Genomic DNA, 19,794 nt, shown 5'->3' with positions numbered 1-19,794 from the left:
GAAAGCCCAAACTAGTTTTCTATTCCTATGGACTCTTTTTTTTTTAATTAATTTATTTTGATTTATCAACAATCACTTCCACAAGCTTTTGAGTTTTAAATTTTTCTCCCACTCCCCAGGATGGCCTGCAGTCTGATATAGGCTATACATATACATAACTATTAAACATATTTTCACATTAGTGATGTTGTAAGGAAGAATTAGAACCAATAGGAGTAACCACAAGAAAGAGAAAACAAAATAAAACAAAAAAAATAACAAATAGTGTTCTTCAATCTCCATTCACACTCTATAGTTCTTTCTTTGGATGTGGATAGAATTTTCCATCATGAGGCCTTTGGAGATGTCTTATATCTTTGCATTGCTGAGAAGGGCTAAGTCTGTCAAAGTTAGTCATCAAACAACGTGGCTGTTATTGTATACAGTGTTCTGCTGGTTCTGCTCACTTCACTCAGCCTCTAAGTCTTTCCAGGTTTTCTGAAGTCCACCTGCTCATAGTTTCTTATAGCACAGTAGTATTCCATTACATTCATATACCATAACTTGTTCAGCCATTCCCCAATTGATGGCCATCCTCTCAATTTCCCATTTTTTGCCACCACGAAAAGCTGCTATAAATATTTTTGTACGTGTGGGTCCTTTTCCCATTTGTATGATCTCTTTGAGATACAGCCTTAGAAGTGCTATTGCTGGGTTGAAGGGTATGCACATTTTTATAGCCCTTTGGGCATAGTTCCAAATTGCTCTCCAAAATGGTTGCATCATTTCACAACTCCACCAACAATGCATTAGTGTTTCAATTTTCCCACATCTCCAACATTTATCATTTTCCTGTTTTGTCATGTTGGCCAGTCTGATAGGTGTGATGTTATACCTCAGAGTTGTTTTGATTTGCATTTCTTTAATCAATAGTGATTGAGAATTTTTTCATATGACTATAGATACATTCCTTTTAAAGAAGCTTTTTATATCTGTTATTTTGAATATTTTACTCTTTTGTGTAGCTGGTCTGTGTATAAGCAGCCTTATTTACTGCAGCTTAAATTAGTTTTGATTTGGATTGGTTTAGAAATGTCTCAAGTTCGATTTGTATGTAAGTATACAGTAGAAGTATTTATTATTAAGATAGTAAAATAGGATTAAGATTAGTAAGTAGAACAGAATTACAGTTAGTAAGTCCCAATAGGTAACAATAACATACTCAGTTGGTATCAAATCTTGTCACAATTAATCATCGCCACTGGGGAAACCATCTACGTATGTATCACATGGGCTGGGGAGTCCCGGTTTTCAGCTTCCAGAGTCCCAATGGGAAAATCCTGGGCTACCTGTCTGCACCTCAGGGGAGACTCCAGAGGTGAAGTTGGGGCTACCTGCTTTTAGTAGTTCCTTTTAACAGAAGGCAGTTTGCTAAAAAATACGTCATCTATGGGAAAGGAGCTGCTCTCAAAACTATCCTTGAGAGTATTCCTGTTTATGAATATCCAGTTCCTGGAGGGGTGACCAACCCCTCTTGGGAGCATATACTGTAAACTGTCCTTCCACATCTAGCTAGGAATAAGATTAACATGAAAAAAAAGTCAGGGTCAAATTGCAGGCATACTGAGTGAGGTCAGAACGTCGTTTTTGAATTCAGTCATCACAGTTTGTTAAACTTGTTCGTAATATTTTTGTAATTTCAGCTAAAAAGATTCAAATTATAATGAAATATTGAATCAGATACTAATAGATAATGTGTACTAGTCATTTGATGCAGGTCTTGCTTAGCATAACTGATTTTATGTGATGCATTAATATCTCTGTACTCATATCTCATTGTACTTTGATCCTTGGTGATCTCATCAATTTGTATAGGTTCCATTAGGAGCTCCTTGCAGATGGGGTATTTTAACCTTTTCCTAACTTTTTTCTCAGATTTTCACCTCATCAGGATAAAAACAATATATTACTTATTGAATAAAAAGTTTAACGTTCCCTTTTTGTGACAACCCTGTGTGTTTGACTAAATGAAGGTATTTGTACCTTTAATGTTATTGGTATTGGATTTTCCCTCATTTAACAAATATTTATTTAATGCCTGCTAATTGCAGGACATTGTGCTAGGTCACAGGATTGGACAAATGTTCTGTGAAGTTTGGATTTAGTCAGAGGGCTGCACTTGAGGACCTAGAGGGCCATGTGTGGCCTCAAGGCCACAGGTTCCCCACTCCTATGCAAGGAGTTGGGGATACTAGTACAAAGGATGTTTGCAATCCCTGTTTGCAAAGAGCTTACATTTTTTTTTATTAATTTATTTAGATTTATCAACAGTCATTTCCATAAGCTTGAGTTTTAGATTTTTCTCCCCCTCCCTCCCCAAGACGTCCTGCAATCTGATGTAAGCTATACATATACATTCCTATTAAACGTATTCACATTAGTCATATTGTAAAGAAGAATTAGAACCGATATAAAGAACCACAAGAAAGGAAACAAAACACAACAGAAGAAAAAAAATAGCAAATAGTATGCTTTGATCTGCATTCAAACTTCATAGTTCTTTCTTTGGATGTGAATAGCATTTTCCATCATGAGGCCTGTGGAGATGTCTTATATCCTTGCATTGCTGAGAAGGGCTAAGTCTGTCAAAGAGAAAAATCCATGGGGGGCGGGACACTAATAAAGAGTTGGGCAGCTAGGTGGCATACCAGATAGAGCACTGGATTTGGAATCAGAAAGACTTATATTCATGAATTCAAATCTGGCCTCAGACACTTACTAGCTCTGTAACCCTGGGCAAGTTGCTTAATCCTGTTTGCCTTAGTTTCCTCATCTATAAAATGAGCTGGAGAAAGAAATGGCAAACCACTCCAGTATATCTGCCAGGAAAACTCCAAAATGGGGTCATGGAGAGACAGACATAGTTGAAATGATGGAACAACAACAATAAAAAGCCAACTTTTTGACCACATGATTTTGAACAAACCTCTGGTTTTGATTTTGTCTTCTAAATTTATACACATGAACAACTCAGTAAAGCAAAGAGTTTTTCAGTGTACTTGCATGTTGGTGAAACTTTTTTGGGGGGGGCGCATACCTTATGCTACTTTGGAACCCTAAGATTTTATAGAACACGGCTTAAGAAATGCTGGTATATTTTAAAACTGATAAACCGAAAAACCTCCATTCAGAATCTACTGGATAGCTGAGAGTTTATTGTAAGGCAATTTGTCCTGCAGTGCCACCCTCATATTTCTTTGTCCTGTGCCTTTTATCATAGATTTCTAGAGTTAGATGGATCTTGTCCAGCTGCCTACCTATTAGAGCAATACCCTATACAGTATCCAACTTTCATTCGTACTCTGCCACAATACATCTACTGACCATCTAACTCTACCTATCATAAAAGGTAGTCCATTCAGTTTTTGATAGTTGTAAAAGCTGTCCCTTAGGTTGAGCTGCAATCTGTCTTAGAATTTCCATCAATTGGTACAAGAGATGCCTTCTGGAACTGTGAAGAATACAGTGAAGCCAACTTCCATGTAACAGTTCAACCCTTCTGAATTTTTGTTTTTGTAAAGTGTATCTGCCTTTGCTCATAAAGTTGTTATGAAAGTCAAAATAAGATTCCTGAGCAATTCAGGTGTATTGTATTAGTAATTAATTTTTTTAATAGCAGCATGTTAATTTAATTTTATTTTTTTTAGGCAGTTGGGGTTAAGTGACTTGCCCAGGGTCACAGAGCTAGTAAGTGTCAAGTGTTTGGTTTGAGGCTGGATTTGAACTCAGGTCCTCCTGACTTCAGGGCTGATGCTCTATCTACTGCGCCACCTAGCTGCCCCTCAGCATGTTAATTTTAGAGAAAATTTATAATAACCTGGAGCTGCAGTGTTTCTTTATGCTAATATAGTACATTAGTTATGGGGGGAAGTGTACCCCAATATATGGGATGGCTAGGTGGCATATTGGATAGAGTGCCCTGCCCCTGGAGTCAGGAAGACTCCTCTTCTTGAGTTCAAATCTTGCCTCAAGACACTTACTAGCTCTGTGACACGGGGCGAGTCACTTAACCCTGTCTGCTTCAGTTTCCTCATCTTTGGAACATAATTTTACTATTTTAGATAGTAGAAATTTTTTTCTTTGATATTTTATTTGCCATACTTAAGATTTGATAGGGAATACTAGATTATGAATACGTGCCCTGATTATGATAATTCTTCCTATGGGAAAATACAGCGTAATTTATGATAATCTGCTTTATGGTGTTTTCAGACCTACATTGTTTGGTAAAAAGTACTATCAATATATTACTCCAAAATCTGTAGCTAGGATATAATAGCTGGGAAATTAAAAAATATATAAAGGCAGTAATATTCAACATGGTCCTTTTTGTAGTACTTAGGAGCAATTGTAAGAGTTTTTCCTTTCCTTGGAGAAGAATTTAAACATTCATTACTAAAAAAAAAAAAATGTGACAATTGTTTCACTCACCAAAAGTTAAATTGGAATGTATGTGGATATTCAATAATTGTGAGCTTTTTACATTTCCATTTCCTTTGTGTAGGAGTTAAAGTTCCACGTAATTTTCGCTTGTTAGAAGAACTTGAAGAAGGCCAGAAAGGAGTAGGCGATGGTACAGTTAGCTGGGGACTTGAAGATGATGAAGATATGACACTTACAAGGTGGACAGGCATGATTATTGGGCCACCAAGGGTCAGTCTCCCAAGTTTTTTCTGTTAATACTGATCTTAACTAATAAATGACTTGTTGAAAAATGTTAGTATAAGAAATGATCACTGTTAACCATAATTTAAAAATGTTTCCTATGTACTAATGTTTAATCTAGATTTGCAAATTCATTTGCAATCAAAAGGTACTTCAGAGTATTTTGCCATTATTTCAGTCATATTGCATAGTAAAGGTATATCCTTATGTCTCTTTCAAGGTTATCAATTCTTTTTTTCCTGGATTGAAGCAGCACATTCCTCATTTCAAGGAATTCCCTCACTGAGGGTTAGTCGTTATTTTTTGAAACCTATGATAAAATTCTCTTTGGTTTGATAAATTCAGCACTGATTCAGACTTTTCCTTCATTTGGTCTACTTATTTTCGTATCGAGAGGGGCATGGTATAGTGGATAGGGAAGCTGGCCTTGAATTCTGGAAGTCTTAGGTTCAGCTTCCTCTTCTTACATATATTGACTGTGTGACCCTGGAAAAGTCACTTAATATCTCCATGCCCCAGGCAGTTTCTGTGAGGTTTGAACTCAGAGAAATATGTACTGTTCTGCATTGGTACAAGAAATTCCTCACTGGGGAGTTTTCTACATTAATGAAATCATGGGTCTGCTAAAAGTAAATTTTCTTTTTACACAGTGGCTGCTACATTATCAGGCTACTAATACAACTCTGTGTATATTCACTAATCAATGATAGTGGTACCATCCTATATAGGTTCTTAAAATTATAATCTCCAGTGAAGAAGTATCAATTTTACCAAAGAAAAGAAGAATATCTGGCCTAGACTATGTATACTAAAAGAGGGTAGAAGAGCACAGGCTTGGAAAAAAGCAGACCTTATCAAAAAAACATGTCTAAGAGAGATCGTTTATAACTATCAACTTCTATGCCTGCTATCCTAGAGATTGCTTGAAGAGTCTAACAGTAGGACAACTTGTCATTTCCTTTGGTTGTTGTCAATTGGTGAATAAGCATTTATAAAGACCCTGCTATGTACCAGGAATTTTGTTAAGCCTTGTTACATCAAGCAAGGCATAAAACAAGGAAAACGTATGCTTGCCAAATGTGTTTCACGCCACTGTCATGAAGCTGGTTTGATGGAAGGTTTAGAGGAAAGAGGAATTCCCTGTAGTTGGTGAGGGTCCTGTAATGTTCTTTTTTGAGGATGTTGTGCTGATTTTATCAAGCCCCAGAACATTGCAGAGCCACTTAAATAAGATCCATAATTACTTATAAAAGTTTGACCTAACTATGCATGCAGAAAAAAACAGTGAATGAATATTGCCAGGTTGTGCTATGCAGTTGGATGGACAATCCATAGAGTTTATCCATAAGTACCTATATGTCAGAAACTGTTTATGGGTAAGCTGAGCTTAAAAGTAAATAGGAGCAATGAGAATGGGCTAGATTACTTTTGGGAAATTACACACTTAAAATGACCCTAAGTTTCTTTCTGAAATAGAGAGTCATCTTTTTAATACCACAGTTTCTAAAGAGTTTAACGTCGAGAGCCATTCAAAAGGCAGTAGAGAGGCACATGAGTGAACATAAGGAGGCTGTAGTACATTATAATGAATTGTACAGGAGAAGATTTGTAAAGAATGTCATCAGAAGAATCTATGATCAATAGAGGAGGACAAAGGAGTAATTGTTGGACAGGCCATGTGTTCCATTGGGTGTTTACTCATGTGATATCAAGAGAGCTAAATGAATGTCAGCAGCAAGTTGGGTGGAACTCCTGTTGAGAATTTATTGAAGGATAGGGCAAAAGTCACACAGGATAAACGAGAATAAATAGCTTGTAGTTTTATGTTGGACTACTCCATCAGTGAGATCACAGGTCCTTTTGAGAAATAAATCATAATATAGCATATTAAAAGTATATTTTAGCTATTTTTGCCTGTTAACACAGTATTCACAAGGAAACTAGGATAGGTTAAATAACAATGTTAATTTCATGGAAGGAATATTTTATTGTTATTTGTCAGTTTTTATTTTGCTATGCTTGTGCATGTTTAAAAGTTATCAGCTTTTAAAACAACTTTTCACAATAGGTGTTAAGAAAAATCACCTATAAGTTCTAGCAAAGAATATTATTTTTCATATGTTTCTTTATCAACTTTGCTACACAGTACATATTTAGTGCATATTGAGTTTGTTGAAGATAATGACTTAGGACACTTGCTTTAGTTTGTAATTTAATTAGTATGAAATTAATTTTCTAGTTAATGGTAGTTAAATGTAAAAGATTTTTACAGTAAAATCCACTAGAAATAACACTTTAAAGTATATTTGCTTCATTTTGCTAAATCCACTGGTTCTAGTACTCTTCCGTCATTCCTGTGGATTCAAATCAATTAACATTTGTGTAACTTAGGAGGAGGAGTTAGAATTAGAGGAAGCCTTAGAAATTATCTAGTTCAATCCCCTCATTTTACAGTTGAGGAAATTAAGGCCCTTTTGCATAGCTAGTAAGTAGCAGAGCTGGGATTTGTATCCAAGTCCTCAGACTTCAGATTTATTGCTTTTTTTTCCACTCGCATAATTTTCTCACTGTCCTAAGACAATCTGCTGCCATCAGGATAAAATCCTTTTATTTTGCTTTTGGTTCTTTTAGGCATCAGGGAAAGCTGCAGTGTTTGAATTATGGTCAAAACATGTATCAGATTAACCAAAGATGCCAATGGAGTGCAAGCTCTGGCAGGTTCTACCAATCTGGAAAGGCTGAGAGTATGGGCCCGGCGACAGACTGTCGCCTGAGGACCAGCCTCGCTCAGTTCGGAGAGAGGCTCATCACCAAAAGGCTGGCCACCAGGTGATGAATTTTTTTTGGTCACAACTCATGAGACTATCTACAGAGGTGTGCATGGGTTGTGATCTGCTTTGGGAGAGGGAGTTACTTAGGTTGAGGAAATCACATTTTGAAGAAAGCAAAAGATATGCCATAGTGCCTTTATCCCCTCTCTTCACATCTCATATTCTGATAATTGTGAGGAATTATAGATTGATTTCCAAATATCTACAACTATATCAATGGTGTTCCAAAATCAGTCTGTTACCTCATTACCACTTTTAAAAAAATGCATGCCATTGTCTTTTAAGCCTTTCATAAAACATAAAATTATATAAATGTGAGATATTATTATTTTCAAGTAAATATGCTGAATTTTTAAAAATGCATACTTGAGGAGGAACCAGAAAGTGAGTATATATGTGAAACCTAATTTTTAATTCTTTTTGTCAGGTAAGTTAAATGGTATGAATTTCCACCCTTTTCCTCTTCCAGGTTCGTATTTTGTGAAATAGGCATATATAGCTGCTTCTTTTCTCCTTAATCCTTTGACTTAGTTTATATTATTCTTCCATTCTTTCCCTTTCCTTCCTGGGAGTTTTCATAATTTTTGGTGCTCTTGTTCTTCAGACATCCTTTATGTTTCTATCTTTGACTCATTCTGCTTCTGCAGTGCTATTTGTGTGTATTTGTGCAAGCTTATTTAACCCCTGATTCAACTAGATTACCAACTAAACATTAGATTGCCAAATAGTACTCAAAATCCAGACAACACTTAGAACAATGTTTGCGTTGGTATATTCAATGTATTTAGGCTTCCAAACTTGGAATATCAGGATTATATCTTCTTTTCTTGTAGTTGTGGCATTGGAAATATGGATTCTTACCATTTTCTTCTTGGTGTTAAAAGAAATTCTCTTAGCTTCAAACTACTAGGATTGACTCCCATGGTTGGGGGATGGCTGAGTTTCCTGTGGTCGGCTTTACAGGCGAGGTGGAAGGACTAAAGGGAATAGGACAGGATTCTCTTTGAAGGGGAAATGAAGGGTGAAAGAGGGGATAGCAGATTGGATTGGTTCGAGAGCCAGGTGAAAGCAAGGGGTGGTAGGATGATAGCATCCATGGCCTGAAGTGGAAGGACAGCAAACATTAAAGGTAAACATAAGATACTTGGAGTTGGGACAGTGAGAAGGAGCAAAGATACAGAATCTGCCCTAGTGGTAAAATTCATTGGGAAAGGATTGGTTCTAGTTAGAGGATGGTAAAAAATATTGGGGCAAGGATAGCATTAATGGAAGAGGGGTAGAAGGAAACAGGTAGTATTCTCCATTGCAGGGGGAATGTGTGTGGGGTAAAAGACAGCAGGACAGAGGCAGCTCTGTTGATGAGGACAGGGAAAGTAGGGGGAGGGAAAGAAAAATAACCAGGTTAGTGGGGTAGGTGTTCCCAAGGAAACATTAATAAGTTGTGGACTGCTTGTGTTTCTGAGGGATGTTAAACTTGTGATGCACTCTGTTCCATATAATTTTCTAAGACACCCCATTCTTATTCACTTTTCTGCTTTATAGCCATTTCTCATCTTGTTTTTCCTTCCTTCTTTTCTTCCTTCCTTCCTTCTTCCTCCTTCCTCTCTTTCAATCTCTGTCCATTCATCCATCCAATATTTTACTGTCTCTATTTCACAGTAGCTTAGCAATAATTTTAATTCTTCATATCATGCTTCTTAACCTTTTCAATGTATTGAAACAATTTTCTTAAAATTCTGTACCTGCCTATGTCTCTACCTTTTTTGTATAAAACATATATGCTACCCTCCACATACTTTCTTCTAATGACTTATCTGCAGGTAGTAGTTAATTGGTCCAAATTTAAGTCACCAGGAGGAATGTAACATAGAAAAAAAGTCTTTGAACTGGCTAGCTAAGTCATGAACAATTTAGAAAACTGGTATATCAGCAACATTAATTATTAAAGAAATACTAGGTAGTGATAAATCTTGCATTTATGTCTCTAAGTGCAAATAGGTAATTTAGTAAAACAAACTGAATGCATATATCAATAGAAATATGAAAAACAACATGAAATAATTTTGATCCTATATTGTGAAAAATTATTGAATTACATGTTTGAACAACTGTGGCTAAAAATCTGTTATGTGACTATTCTAAGTTGTTTCTATAGATCAGGGTTTCCCATATAAACTTGAACTTTTTTATCTTGAAATATATGATTGGAACCCATTAATATTGATTTGAGGAGTGTTGGGTATGGGATAACATAGGAATAAAGGGATTACTAGGGACATTTTGAAGCAAAAAATTAAAGCCTCTTTTAATGTGTGTTATAAACATGATACATAATTTGGTATATCATAGGAAAGGTATTGCTAATTGCCATTTTTTTCATGGTACTTCTAATAATGGTCATGAGAAATAGCTAGATTTCTGCAATGCATAATTTGGGAAATGCTTATGTAGACCATTCTGGAATGGATGCTGATAGTGTTAACTACTACCGTGAGATTGGGAATCAATGCTGTAGTATATAGAGGCCCCATTGTGTAATTTTATGCTGTAGGATTTGTTCCATTAAGGCACTTTCCCCTTCTCCCCAGCAGTTCACTTTCCCTGGATTCTTAATATGCAGGTTGTATCTGTATATAACTCTCACCGGTATATAATAAAAATAGATCATATTTACATAATACTTTAAACATCTGACCTGTGAGGGATATAATCCAGGTCTTCTTATCCGACTTTGACCAAGGAAGAAACTGAAGCTCACTGAGGTTGTGACTTGCCTTTGGTAGGGTCACTTAATAAATGTCCAGCCAATACTTGAACTTATGTCTTCTGACTTCAAGGTCAGTTCTCATTTCACTATACCATGATTGGTATCTTCATTCAATTCTTTCATGCATGAAGCCTTTGATAGAAGTTACTTTTAATATTTTATGTGAGATCCAACAGGGCTGATTTTATAGCAAAATGCTAAATTTTATCTTCAGTTTCACTGAACCTTGTTTTAAAGAGTATTACTGATGCTAAAATAACATATTTTAGAGGAGGAGTTGCTTCTAGAATTATTTGTTTTTGACTGTAATTTATAAGACAGTTACTCTCATTTTCCTATTATTACATTGATAATTTTAACTGTGGAAATTTAATAGTCAAAAGACAAATTCAACCATCTTCTCTAACACCTTCCAAAATCATGAGCCATAAAACAACATATTCAGTGCATTTATTTTGGTATCTTTTAAATAAGATTATTTTAAAGTTTTGTCATTTAAAATATCATTAGTTCTTAATAAGCTATTGATCTTTTTTTTTTGCCTTCCAGACAAACTATGAAAACAGAATATACAGTCTGAAAGTAGAGTGTGGATCTAAATACCCAGAAGGACCTCCAACAATTAGATTTGTAACAAAAATTAATATGAATGGGATAAATAATTCCAATGGAATGGTAAGTTGAAATTATCTCTGCCAAACTCCACTAAAGAAGCTCTTAATAGAGTTCTAGAGGAAAAAGACTCTTAAACTTATAGCAGAAAATTTCTTGATTGGTATTAAAAAAAAATCTTGTTTCTTGTTTTCTTTGCATGAGCTTAGCTCCTCTTACAGACTTCTCTTATACCAACAGAAATTAGGTATTTTGGTGAAACTTCCTTTTTTTTTTTTTAAACTTAGACTTTTATTCAATCTTATAGTAACCTTTGCTCATTTAGCTCTATTCAATGGATTGGGGAAGGGAATAAGCATTTACTAAGTACCTACAATATGCCAGACACAGTGTTGAGCACTTTACAAGTATCTTATTTGATCAAGGCAAGACACTTATTTTTCCCTTGAAAGTTGTATTAGTCTGAATGTAGACTGCACAGTTTTCCAAATCTGACTTGAATTAAATCCGAATGCATTAGTTTATCTGTTGTATGCATATAAATCTACACACACGCATGCACACACACACTTCTCTCGTCTCCTTTTTTTCCCTTACCTATACCAAAGACATAGTGTGTCCTGAATTTTGTAACTGATATTCAGATCTGTTTAGTGTTTTCTTTTATTTAGAAATATAAATGTTCTTATTATTGGTATTACATTTATAGGGAACTTATATTTAACCATAAGATGGCAGAAAGCTGACTCTGTAGCTAGGAAGACTTTGGACCAACACATTTAAATAAAAGACTCTGTGACCCTGGGCAAACCATTGAATCTCTCAGTGCTCTAGTTTACTTATAAGGCTATAGGTTGCAGAAAGCCAACCTCCACTAGTAGAAGTCACCTCATTTGGCATTTAATACCATTTGTTTTGGTAGTAAGTTGGTTCTCTTATTAATTTTAGGTGACCACTTGGCTCTTTGGCTTGTGATCTTATCCAGATATTGGAAATGATTGAATTTCTTAGGAATGAGGAAGTTAGCTATATAATATTTGAATGTCAACAGAGCAGCTTAATACTGAAAACTTGGGATACAAATGAAGAGAATAAGTAGAATCTTAATTACATCTTCTTAAAAAGCATGATAAATGGTGACCAATTTTTTAATGTCCTGATAATCACTTGGTGCTTATTAATTTAACAATAAGTATATCTAGCATCTTCTGTAATGGTTTTTTTCCTCATTTTAATGTTTACTAGATCATGTTTTGAGACAAAAAAAATGCTTGAAAACCCCCATTAAAGGGTCTAGGAAAGTAATATGTTATAGGGTTGGGGAAGGAGAAGGATGAAAGGGTGGGTGTGGTAAAGTCTGCATTTAAAAAAATAATAGAAGAAATGTTTTAGTTAAATGGAAACTGCCCAGCTTTATATTCTCAATTGTTAAATTGTTAGTGTTTCTAAGGAATTGATAATAGTAATCTGAGTTTGGATGAGGAGAGTAGTAATTTTTAAGCATTTTGCAAATATGTGTGGAGCATTATTCTAGCTTATGAAATATATTCAGCCATTCTTGATCTTATCATGCTTCTAATTCTTTATAAATATTATTTTCTTAATGGAGGCTTAGCTGCTTTTGCTGCATAGCACAGAACCTTGAACAAAGTAAGCACCTAATAGTTGTTTGTTGAAGTAAACTCAACTGTTAATTCTGTTGTAGTTTGAGGCAAGGTTTATCCTTCACATCTGGTATTTTAAAAAATAATCTTGTAAAAGAACCTTGCCTTGATTAGTAGAACGGATGTATCTATCTACCATCACTGCAGTTATCTCTCACCTCTCTTTTTACTGAAACCATATGGAATAAATTATTTTGCATTATATTTGTGTGAAAGAAGGTTCTTAAAATTGTGATTGAAATATCCTTAGAAAAGGCTTTGGAAATAAGTTTTTTCTCCACTTTATTTTCCATGTGTACTTATATAATGGTGTTATGGATAAGTCTTATTATTATTTATGTATCTGTATTTACAGGATGAGAAGCAGGGTGCCATAGTAAATTGATAGGCCTTGGAGCCCAGGAACACCTGGGTTCATGTCCATACTGATGACCAAGGGCAGGTCTCTTAAAACCTCCATTGACTCAGCCTTTAAGACTGTAAGTTAGAGCAGGCCTGCAGACTGAAAAATGTAGAGGAAAACATCCTTTGTATGTAGAGGAAATTCTTTGACCTGCTGTAAGCAACCTTTGGGCTGTAAGCAGCTGCAAGTTCTGCAGGCCTGAGTTAGAGATAAATTGCAGATAAATTGATGGAATAAGCTTCCATATAGGAATAGCATTTAGCTATGGATATATTTGTTCAGACCTATGATGTATGTGAGTTTACATGTGTTTGTATATTTTAGAAGCGACTGTTACTGGAAATGTAAGTACTTCTCAAGTGTCCCTGGAGAGTGGCTTTGAAAGAGCAGTTGTTTTTGAGAAATTTGAGGTTTTGAGAAATTTGATTGGGGCTTCCCTTTGAAGCCAAGGCTAAGAATTAAGGATTAGAATTTGAGATTTATAACCCAAACAGATTGTGCTCCACCCTCTGAAATAATTTCAGTCTGTGTTTAGAGGCATCAGATAGCTTTCAAAAATCAGGAGTATTAATCATTTCTAATTCTGAATCAGTTAACCTCTCAACCACTGTTATCTAGCCAAATCAGTTTATTTTAATTGAAATTAAATGAGCATAGATATTTTAACTATAACAACTCCGTAAAGTTTTCACACCATAAGAATAACCTAGTTAAAACATAACCATGGAGGAGAACAGCATCGCTGGAGGAGTGTAGGAAGAAGCAGTGCAGTCCAGCCTTTTCACAGAGTTCTAAGAAGACTGCCAGACTGAGGAGTGGTCCTGAAGTCTAAGGAGAAACTAACTCCCTGGGCCTTAGTTTCCTCATCTGTAAAAAGAGGGTTGGTTTTGATGGTCCCTGGGGTCCTTGAGGATCAAATGAGAATGAATCAGGTATCTTATAAAATGTAAATGTTCATATAAGTCTAAGTTATCATTATGAAGAGAGCATCGTAAAAAGAAGGTTTGAACAAGGCCTGTCCTCACAGAGTCTTCGTCTTGTGGATCCTGGAGGCTGTTTCATAGGATCATAGGTCTAGAGCTGGCCAGGACCCCAGGGACCATCAAAACCAACCCTCTCTTTTTACATATGAGGAAACTAAGGCCCAGGGATGCCATGTTAGGATTATTATCTCCTTTTTACTAGTGGGTGAAGTGACGTTCTTAAGATCACATAGCTAATAAATAACAGAGCCAGGATTTGAACCTAGTTTCTTCACCTTTATGTCCTTTTCTTTGCATTCTACACTGCACTTTGAAACCTCGCAGTAAGCAAATGAGGAATGTCTGTTGAATTGGATTAATAACTTTACCTGTAGTACAGAGTTTAACCATGTTAACCATTTGTTTTTAATCTTTGTATACCTTATGCTTAAAACATGCCTAATAGTAGGTGCTTAACTGAATATTTGAACTTAACTTTATTGTCTTCTGCTATGGTTCTTTGAAAATGAAACAAATTGTTGGCATTTAGGGTTGTGTATATGGGAGGTTGAATTCTTTTTTTTTCTTTGATAGTAATTAAACTTCTATTTTCACATTTCCTGTTGATGCTGCTTCGTTGTATAATTGTATATTTTTGAGTACACCTGGGCACCTAATTATTAGCTTCTGATGTTGCATTTTGCACCAGTAGATTTGTAATGTGCCTTTAAAATAATATCGGTCTGTGTTTATGAAGAGAAAGTAGGCAAAAATATTTCTTATGGGGATGTTATCATTGTAAAATATAAATTAGAGAGTTCAAATTGCTGTGGGATCTTAACTTTGGAGGATTATTGTGTATTATCAACTGATGAACTGCAGGTTGTGTTCTGACATGATATTTATTTTTCCATAATCATCCTCCCCATCCTTCACTCTCACCAAAATCTTTATTGAGAGTTTATGGATATTCTTGTGGAGTTTGTTTGGTATTTCACAGGATTTGCAATCACTTATATTTATTTAACTGCTATTATACAGCTGCAAGTATTTGTTTCTTTTTTAGAAATATCTTGGGTTTCTCTCCATTAATTTTATAAACTCCATCCAGGTATAGAGACTGTTTACAATAGTTTAATAAGATTGCATTATAAACGTGCTATATTATATAGCATTCTCCTAATTTTTAGTAACTCAAGAAAAATTCCACAGAGAATCTCTATTCTTAGACAATTCCCAGTTACTGCCTTTGTTATGCAGAATGTATTGCATTAATTGTGGACAATGGAAATGATAATAGAGTATTTTCCAATATATAAAAAAGATTGTCTCTAAAACAGAATCTACTATATGCTAGAAATGAAAGGGACATTAGCGATCTTTTAGTCTAATACTCTCATGTTATAGATAAGGAAGATTAGATCCAACAAGGTGAAAGGGGCTTGCCCGATGTGATTCATTTTATCTCATTGTTTTCCATTATAAAATGAAATAATTATACCTTGATAACAGTGTATGTGTTTATCTGTATCTTGGTATAGGGAATGGTAAAGGAGAGAAAAACAGTGAATCTTCCTTGTTTTTCTGGTCTGGTAAAACAACCCTATCCTGGTGTCATTTTCGTCTCTACCAGGCCTTGAATCAGTCTTCACCCCATTTCAATGATGTAAAATTCTGCCTTTGAATCCCTTGCTCATTGCATCTTGTAATATCTCCAGCATTGGAAAACTCACTATCTTCTTTCTCCCTGGTTTATTGAAGTGGCCAAATGGTGCGTAGACTACAGGATATTCCATTGGTCTACTGCAAATTTGTGTTAACTGACCCTAATTGGGCCCATTGCTTTAAAGCTTTCCTTTTAATAATCCCTTACTGATTCATATTTCTCAAAGTGGCTATTCCAAACTTCTTTATTCTCCAGTTCCCCAGTTCTACTTCCATTCAAAGCAGATGATTTCACATCATACTTACTGAGAAAGTCAAGGTCATCTGCCATGAACTCTCACCACTCCTCTCTTCTAAGCCCTTTTATGTTTTCATGTCCTCTTCTTCCTTCCCTTGTGCCTCGAAGGATGAGGTAGTTTTATTCCTTGCTAAAATCCATGCCTCCCACATTATTCTCTGTGACTTTGCTCCATCAGTCACTGCATATCTCTTTTTAATGTTCAACTCCCTCTACTGGCTCCTTCCTGTTTGTTTAAAATATACTAATTGTCCCCCATTCTAAAAAACCTCCCCTGCACTCTTGTACCTCTTACCATTCTCTACCTCTTCTCCCGCTTTCAGTGCCAAAATTGTTGAAAGAGTAGTCAACACAACTTAGGTCATTCAACTCCTTGTTGAACTACCTTCTTTGTTTTTGAGGAAGTCCTTTTGTATGAGTATGTGTGTTTTTTGATTTGCCCTGTCCTTGACTTGATTGTTTTCTCTTTATATATTTTCTTCCTTTACAATTTCATTGATTCTCACAGCTTTCATTATCACCTCCATGACATGTCTTCTAAATCTCCATCTCTAGTCCTGACTTCTGCAGAGCTCTGGTCATTTATCTGCCATGTTTCTAACATGTTCAAAACTGAATCTAACTGTTCTCTCAACTGGTCCATATCACTCCATCTCTACAAGATTATCAGTCATGAGAGACTTCATGAAATGCTCTGATTAAATTTAAGTGCTCATCTACAGCATTATATTTTAATAACTTTTTTTAATGAAAAAAGAATTGATGTTAGTTTGGAATCTTGTCCCACTCTCATTTTACAGGTAATGCTAGCTCATAATTATAGAATACTTACAGGTTTTCGGAGTGCTGTCTTTCTTTACAGTAATCCAGGTTTATGTGTTTTTCCCATTTTACAGATAAGAAAACTAAAGTTTTGAGATTATGATTTTTCCCCCCAAGGCAACATAGTTAAATGTAGTAAGGAAGAACCAGGACTTGGATTTAAGTTTAATATGTTATGCTGCCTTTCTCTTTACAGATGAGGAAACTGAGGCCCAGAGAGGGTAATCAACTTGCCCAGAGTCATATAACTTACAGCTGGGGCTAGCCACCCAGGTCTTCTGATTTTGGGTCCAGGAAAGATTGAAAGTGAAATTTTAGACTTAGAAAGTTATGCTTAAAATGATTTATTCATCTTTACAGGTATAGTATTTTATATACATCATTTATTTTTGGTCTTTTTTCTTCTAGGTGGATGCACGGTGCATACCAGTGTTAGCAAAATGGCAAAATTGTTATAGCATTAAAGTTGTACTTCAAGAGCTAAGGCGTCTAATGATGTCCAAAGAAAACATGAAGCTTCCACAACCTCCAGAAGGACAAACATACAGCAATTAATTTTAACAAATTTCAAACTTATCTAAACCAACAACCTTCTACTCATGTTAATGTCTTGATTAAATCTCACAGTGCAAAACCCACACATTAAAAGAATTCCAGCTGATATACATGACCTGGACATTTGTAAGAATATATTTAATATATGTACACCCATTATGTTTTTGGGCACAATGGGAAGAAAAATGCAGCACAATTTTTTTTTTCTCTTATCAAGGCACTATCATTTAAGCATAAACCTGGAGTACTCCAAATGCAATTCAGGTTTTACAAGATGAAAGCATGACAAAGAAGTGTCAGATTGCTGTGGAGTAATGTGTGTTTCAGAAATCTAATTTCTCAAGAAAGAAAATTATAAATGGCATGCTTGATCCATCTTGCTTAGTGAAAGAGCTGCAATTTAAATTGTTTAAAGTAGCAGGTACAATAAATACTGTTGCTAATTTTGTTTAATTTTTGAAAAGGTGTGGGTACCGACTACTAGTAGTAACAAAGAGTATGTTCAGGATTGTTTTGATACCTGTATTTATAAAAAGGGGGGAGGGATTGAGGGAGGGAGATGGATTTCTGTTTAAAGCAGCTCCTGTGTGTTACATGTAACAGACATGGTAAATACTTGTTTACAGTCTTTGTTCTGATAAACCATGAATTTAAGTTTTAAGTGAAAAAACAAAGGAAATAGGTGTATGGATATGTGATTCTGAGATTAAAGTTAGTCTTAAAATGTAAATAAAATGTGGAAAGTATCCTCAGAGGTTGTGCCATTTCTATGATATTGCTGTATTATATGTACAATAACTTGCCGAAGTAGCTGAAATCAGAATTATTGTATCTTGTTGATCTCTTTTGTTTGTTCCCCTATTTTTGTATACTAGTTAGTTGGACCTTTGGATATTATTGCTAAGGAGCAATTACATAATTGGTTTTAGCCCGTCTTTGCGAGAATAGAAATCCCTTCTATCGTGTTTTAAAAACCTCATAGTTTTTAATCACACCAGAATTTTCAGCACCTGTCTCTTACACTCCTGTTTTCACATGCTGTTTTAGTTCTTTTAAAACCCTTTTTTCTTTAACATTTTTCTGTGAAACTTTAGGTTCCCACTAAAACACTTAGTTACACGGAAGTATATAAGCATGTCTCTTCTTTTGACTATATTGTCAGCCCTGACTGCTTATGGTACAATGCCTTTAACTAGAATGAATTTATACCATGTGTTGCCCAACATATTTCCAAATCATATTTTCATTTTCTGTGGTTTTAATAATGGTTTTCACATTAGCAATCTATGTGTACCATGTAGTATGTTGAAATGATTTGGAATCATCAGTTGAGTTTATAGCTCTGCACTACCTTTCTTTCATCAGATTATGTAGTTCATCAGTGTAAAAGATACTACTTTGGCTAAATTGATGTATTTTAATATGCTTCTAACTCATTAACTTTAAAATTATTCACAAGGAAGTTTAAAATGTTACTAAATACACACATAGACACCACTACTTATGTAAAAAATGTTTTGGAATAGTTATTACTGATTTTAAAATACATTCTACTTTTAAAATGTTAACTTTTAAATGGTTGGGAAAGAAAGGAAATTGATGTGCATTACCATAAAACTTTGTAAGGTGTTCAGGGAACTCTGGCAGTCTCAATCAGTGTGCCTGTGATAAGTGCTTTTTCTCTGTGAGAGACTCTTGCCCTACATGGAAGCTAGTAAAGTGTAGTAGTGGGAATATTAATTATTTACTCTGGGAACTATGTATTACTTTAAATCATCTGTATGCTGTTAAATTCTTTATATACTGGTGAGGCTGAGAAACTCTGGAACTGTTCTCTTGTGTTCCTTCCTCTCATGCCCACAATTGTGTTCAAGTGTTGGTTTTCCAGCTATATGTTGTCTAAGTTAACTCTGCAACTTATATTTGTCATTAATTTTGGGGGACTATGGATTTCTGCAGAAACTTGCATGCCAATTAACAGATTTAGGAAGCAGAATCCATTTTTGCATGCTACAATTGAGCTGTATGTAGCAGTCAAAGCCATGTTGGTTGGTTATAGAAGGGGGATGATGTAGAACCACTCCTACGTAGAGTAACATCTAAACAGGGCAGTTTTTATGCAGTTTCCCCTTTGTCTCTCTTGAAAAGAGGCCAAGGTTCTAGGAGTGTATAGTCTTAAAATTTTTAAGTGAACTGTACAATTGCCTTAGATGATTGTTTAAGAGGTTAGTAAGTGAAACCCTTAAAGGGTGATCATATGCTAATAAAGGATTGTAAAACAACTTCTTGTTGTCCTATTAGGTCAGTGTTCTGCTTTCTGAATTGGTCATATATTAAACTCTTACCCCTGTGACCCAGCATATCTGAACTAAAGAGATTTATATTCATGGACATACCTGTGATTTTCCAATGTCTTGGAACAACCATTTGCAACCTTACAAATATCTGTGTAATGCCTTTGGGGTATGTTATAGGGCCTTCATCATGACATTAAAAAATATCTAATCAGTA

At 35.2% G+C, this 19,794-nt stretch overlaps 1 protein-coding gene across 2 annotated transcripts in view; it reads left to right on the top strand.

Moving 5' to 3' along the window:
- Positions 1-19,565, top strand: part of LOC114031930 (ubiquitin-conjugating enzyme E2 variant 2) — a 47,730-nt gene extending 28,165 nt beyond the window's left edge. The window contains exons 2-4 of one of the 2 annotated variants that reach the window (XM_027847146.1): positions 4,544-4,692; positions 10,852-10,977; positions 17,137-19,565. In XM_027847146.1, coding sequence (XP_027702947.1) covers positions 4,544-4,692; positions 10,852-10,977; positions 17,137-17,283 — 422 coding nt within the window. In that variant the 3' untranslated portion in view covers positions 17,284-19,565. The remainder of the gene's footprint in view (positions 1-4,543; positions 4,693-10,851; positions 10,978-17,136) is intronic. The other variant, XM_027847147.1, reaches the window with a different exon arrangement.
- Positions 19,566-19,794: the final 229 nt, after the last annotated feature.

Source organism: Vombatus ursinus, unplaced genomic scaffold (assembly GCF_900497805.2).
Source record: "Vombatus ursinus unplaced genomic scaffold, bare-nosed wombat genome assembly UNPS02015255.1, whole genome shotgun sequence".
Lineage (NCBI taxonomy): Eukaryota > Metazoa > Chordata > Mammalia > Diprotodontia > Vombatidae > Vombatus > Vombatus ursinus.
This window is presented reverse-complemented; position numbering and strand designations above follow the sequence as displayed.